At 39.5% G+C, this 4,172-nt stretch overlaps 1 protein-coding gene across 1 annotated transcript; it reads left to right on the top strand.

The window, feature by feature from the left end:
* The first annotated feature begins 1,094 nt into the window (after positions 1–1,094).
* LOC133715334 (uncharacterized) lies at positions 1,095–2,445 on the top strand. The gene is made up of 2 exons (XM_062141803.1): positions 1,095–1,251; positions 1,805–2,445. The coding sequence occupies exons 1-2, from the start codon at positions 1,228–1,230 to the stop codon at positions 2,150–2,152; spliced, it is 372 nt and encodes a 123-aa protein (XP_061997787.1). The 5' UTR covers positions 1,095–1,227; the 3' UTR covers positions 2,153–2,445.
* The last annotated feature ends 1,727 nt before the right edge of the window (positions 2,446–4,172 follow it).

Genomic DNA, 4,172 nt, shown 5'->3' with positions numbered 1-4,172 from the left:
GAAGCCAAAAAAAAAAAAAAAACTTAATGACCGGAGACTATTACAATGATTAGTGGAAACTTGAGAATAAATTGGCGAGCGCATTGATGTTTAGGCCTTCCGGTATGAGTTGTTGTATTGTTTTGTATAAATATTAGTTTGGAAGGGCCGTCACACTAAATGATTTTTGGTTCGGTTGGTAGAGAGGAGTTAGTGTTTTGTATGGGACTACTGCATATTCACGGTTTTGATCATTAGCATATCAATATATGCATATAAGGGAAAAAAAAGAACAATGAAAAGAAAATGGATCGTTCAGCACCAAGACAAGGCTACATGACCAAATATGAATGTTAGAAAACCGAGATTAGTGAATAATTTTTTATTAGAAAGAGGCGGCAACTATGTTTCCCTTACACTAACACGCTGGGTCCTAATGAAGTTTAATTAAAGACCGATAATCAGAATGTCATAAACCACGGATATGTAATAATCCGAGATTACTAAATAAATTTTCATTAGTATAGGCGGCAAATATGTTTCTCTTACGTACTCACGCTGGTTTCGAAACACGGCTTTCTTACTCTCGATCTCTTTCTATGCATAACTCAACGTACGTCTTCCACGTCTTCAATTTTTCAAGATTATTAAATTAAAATCGAAAGATTAACTTTCTTGATCACTAACTTTGTAATCACAAATTTGGAAGGAATTTTTTTTTTTTTTTTTCACCCTGAGCAAAGCAAAAGTGTTCATTTTGAGCGCTCTTCTTTTTGCCTTTTTCTATTTACATATATTTCAATTTGATATTTCACAGTTTGCTAAAATAAATGTCGACTATTATTTATACTAAATTTTGTGACTCTTGCCAGTTTTTCGATATTGTTATATTACCGCGTCAATGTAAACAAACGCTTTAATAATGATTGATATTGTGTTTTTTTTTATTTGAAATAAAATAAAGGGCTGAAGGCTGAAGCGCAGTTGAAAACGGCGTCGTGTGAGTATGAGTTTTAAGAGTCGGTGGCCAGCGTCATATGCACACGTGTCCCCCTCACGCCAAACGCAGGGGCCACACTCAGAACAGAGCTGTTAAAAGGCGGGAAAGCAAGAGCTGAAGAGGCCGAAGAGAATTTGGGGAAATCTTGAGAGGGAGGGAGAGAGAGAGAGAGAGAGAGAGAGAGAGGGAGAGAGAGTTTGATCGAGATCTGTAAGTTCTTAGTAAAGCAAGCTTGAGAAGAACCGGAAATGGCAAAGAAGGAACTCGTCCAGGTAATCTCACTTTTTCTTGATTGTTTGAGTTTAATTCGAAAATGTGACTGGAAATTGAGAACAATCTCTGCGAATATGATTAGGTTTTCTTTGAATTCAATGTGATTTGAACCTTGATGATTTATGGATCTAGTTATTCCAATGTGAATTTGCAATAGAACAGAGTAGGAGTCCCCTGGTTTATAATTTGAAAACCTAATCACACTTTTCCTTGATCTTTTAGTTAAATCGAAATTTCTTTTGGAAATTGAGAACAGTCTCTGCGAATAAGATTAGTTTATCGTTGAATTCCATGTGGATAGAACTTTAGTTTTGTATGGATGTAGCATTGTAGCTGTGGATTTGCAGTAGAACAGAGTAGGTAGGAGTCATTGTTTAAGAATTTGTTGCGAATATGAACACGAAGTGCTCGATCATATGCCACAGTGAATACTGGTGTTTTTCCTGAATTTTTTGTTTTGTTTAAGCTCTGAGATTTGTGTATGGATGTGGTGGTTGATTACTTTTTGTCCTGAAAATTCTTCCGAGTAAAGTTTTCTGACTTTGTTGACAGGAACCAAAGTTCAAATGCTTCTGCAGGCGTGAGTTTGCAACACAGGAAGGTCTCGATGGACACGTCGACTCCAGTGAACCTTGCAAAGCCTATCGTGATAAGGGACACGGCCAATTCAAAAGAAAGGCTGGTCTGGGTCTCGAGAGGAAGTTTAGGTTGATCACAATACAACTGAGGAATGCCAAGGAGAAGGCAGAGGCTGCTGAAACTGGAGGAAATTCGAATGCCAAGAAGAAAGGGGGGAAGGCAGAGGCTGCTGAAACTGGAGGAAATTCGAATGCCAAGAAGAAAGGGGGGAAGGGGAAGGGGAAGGGAAAGGGAAAGGGAAAGGGGGAGGCCGGCCGCTGAGGCTGAGAAGGAAGAAGAGAAGTAGAATGCTTGTGAATACCTGTTTTGCAAGGATTGCTCATGTCTTGCCAGATTTTGCAAATTAGGCAATTAGCTTTGACCTATTTTCTGGATCGATAATATTAGATTTTGTAATTTCAGGTCAGTATGCGGAGGTTAAAGACTTTGATGGTTTTTTTGTTGTATTGCTCAAGTCCTTATTGGTCATGAACTGCACTCCGTTTTTAGTCTCGCCCTGTTACGAGTAATTTGGCATTAGTTTTGCTTTGATTAAAATGCCAACGCTGTTAAAAGCAAGAGAGAATTGTACCTGAAAGTTTACTGAGCAATTCGACTCAAAAGCATATCTTATTTCCTCTGTTTCAATTACATATATAGACTGCACTTGAAACAGCTTTTACACAAATTAAGGAAGTAAATCAAAATAAGACTCCTACTCAACCTCACTCCTAAAGACTTGGACATGCAAAACCAGTAACCTCCTCATGGAATGAAAAGCTCTCCGAGGTAGCCTCTAACGCACATTAACATATAGCTGAGTTTGACATGTAGGGTAAGAAAACTGCTCATGAAAACAAATTACAGCAAATCGTTTTTTTTTTTGTGTCCAGTCACTCGAAAGCAAGTCGAGCGCCAACAAATGAAGCATGTTGACTTTCTTGGCCAATAGTTCGTAGTGCGTCCCCACTTTCAGCTATCTTCCCTTGGAGCACAATGCAACTTGACGGGCATTTTCAACTGTGCTTAACCGGTGAGCAATCACCAACATTGTCCGCCTTGAACCTGGCCACTGCAGCAAGAGTTCCACGAAGATCTCCAAATGTGTCAACCAGGCCTTGAACCTGAAAGGAAGCTTACATTAAACACTTATCAAAAGCCTTGAGAAGATGAAATATAGTGCAAAGGTACTAGAAACATAAAACCGGACTTACAGCGAATGTTAAAGTGTAACCAATAAAAGAAGCCATGGTTCCAACAGAGAGTTCACCCTACAAGAAGAAAAATCAGAAAATGACTAGATTTTGAATTTGTATATAGTAAACAAGCTCGACCTTTTGTGGATATCTTCTTACTTATTCAATTGCTGTTTCTACTTTAATTAGTGAGATTCACAAGAATTAAACTGAATTGCACATACCTCACACCAATCAAGGCAATCAGTGGCTTTGACCTTGGCGGAATACTTTTTAAACCCCCATAAAAGCCCTCCACATTACCATTGGTTCCCAGCTAAGGCCAGCAGCCTTTTCTAGTACATTTTTTACTACAACTGGTTCCCCTCTCCTCCAGTGTAGTTGAGGCCAGCAAATCAGTTCTGCATGCCTCACTTCAGAAGCGTTTACACCATTGCATGCAGAACTGATAGAATGACATGAAGAACATCCTTGACTAAAATCAACATCTGATAGTTGATAATGAACAGTGAGGTCCTTGGAGCTGAAAATTAGTTTTTCAACCCGATGATTGTTGAGGCTGAATGTGTGGCTGTACTTGTGCAGAACGAGTGAACTTCGGTGGTCCCATGACACTCTGGGATCCCTCCCCTTGGGGGCAGTCTCTTTTAAAGTGTCCAGGTTGTCCGCACTTGAAACAAACCCCCAATCCTGAACGCGTTTGCTGCTGTAGCTGTGGTACACTGAAGCTTTGAGATGATGACGACAATGTCTTTTGCTTCTTATTAGGATTTCCTGAATGCTGACCCATTCTTTGTCGAGTCTTCTCACGTACTTTCTTATACTCCTCACAATCTGCTTCAGCTATCAAAGCTCTTTCAAGTACTTCAGCATAAGTTGGCAGCCTTAAAACTGACACTTTTGATCTAATGTTTGGTCGAAGCCCATGTTCAAACTTACGAGCTTTCTTAGCTTCTGTTGGCACAAGTTCAGGAGCATACCTAGACAATTCTGTGAACCGGGCATCATATTCCATTGCTGACATCTTCCCTTGATACAACTTATTGAATTCTTCTACTTTAGCTTCTTGCAGCACAGGGGGAAAGAACTTATCAAGGAATATTTTG

This window comes from Rosa rugosa, chromosome 6 (assembly GCF_958449725.1).
Source record: "Rosa rugosa chromosome 6, drRosRugo1.1, whole genome shotgun sequence".
Lineage (NCBI taxonomy): Eukaryota > Viridiplantae > Streptophyta > Magnoliopsida > Rosales > Rosaceae > Rosa > Rosa rugosa.
Note: the sequence above shows the minus strand (reverse complement) of the source record. Positions and strands in the feature narration are given on the sequence as shown.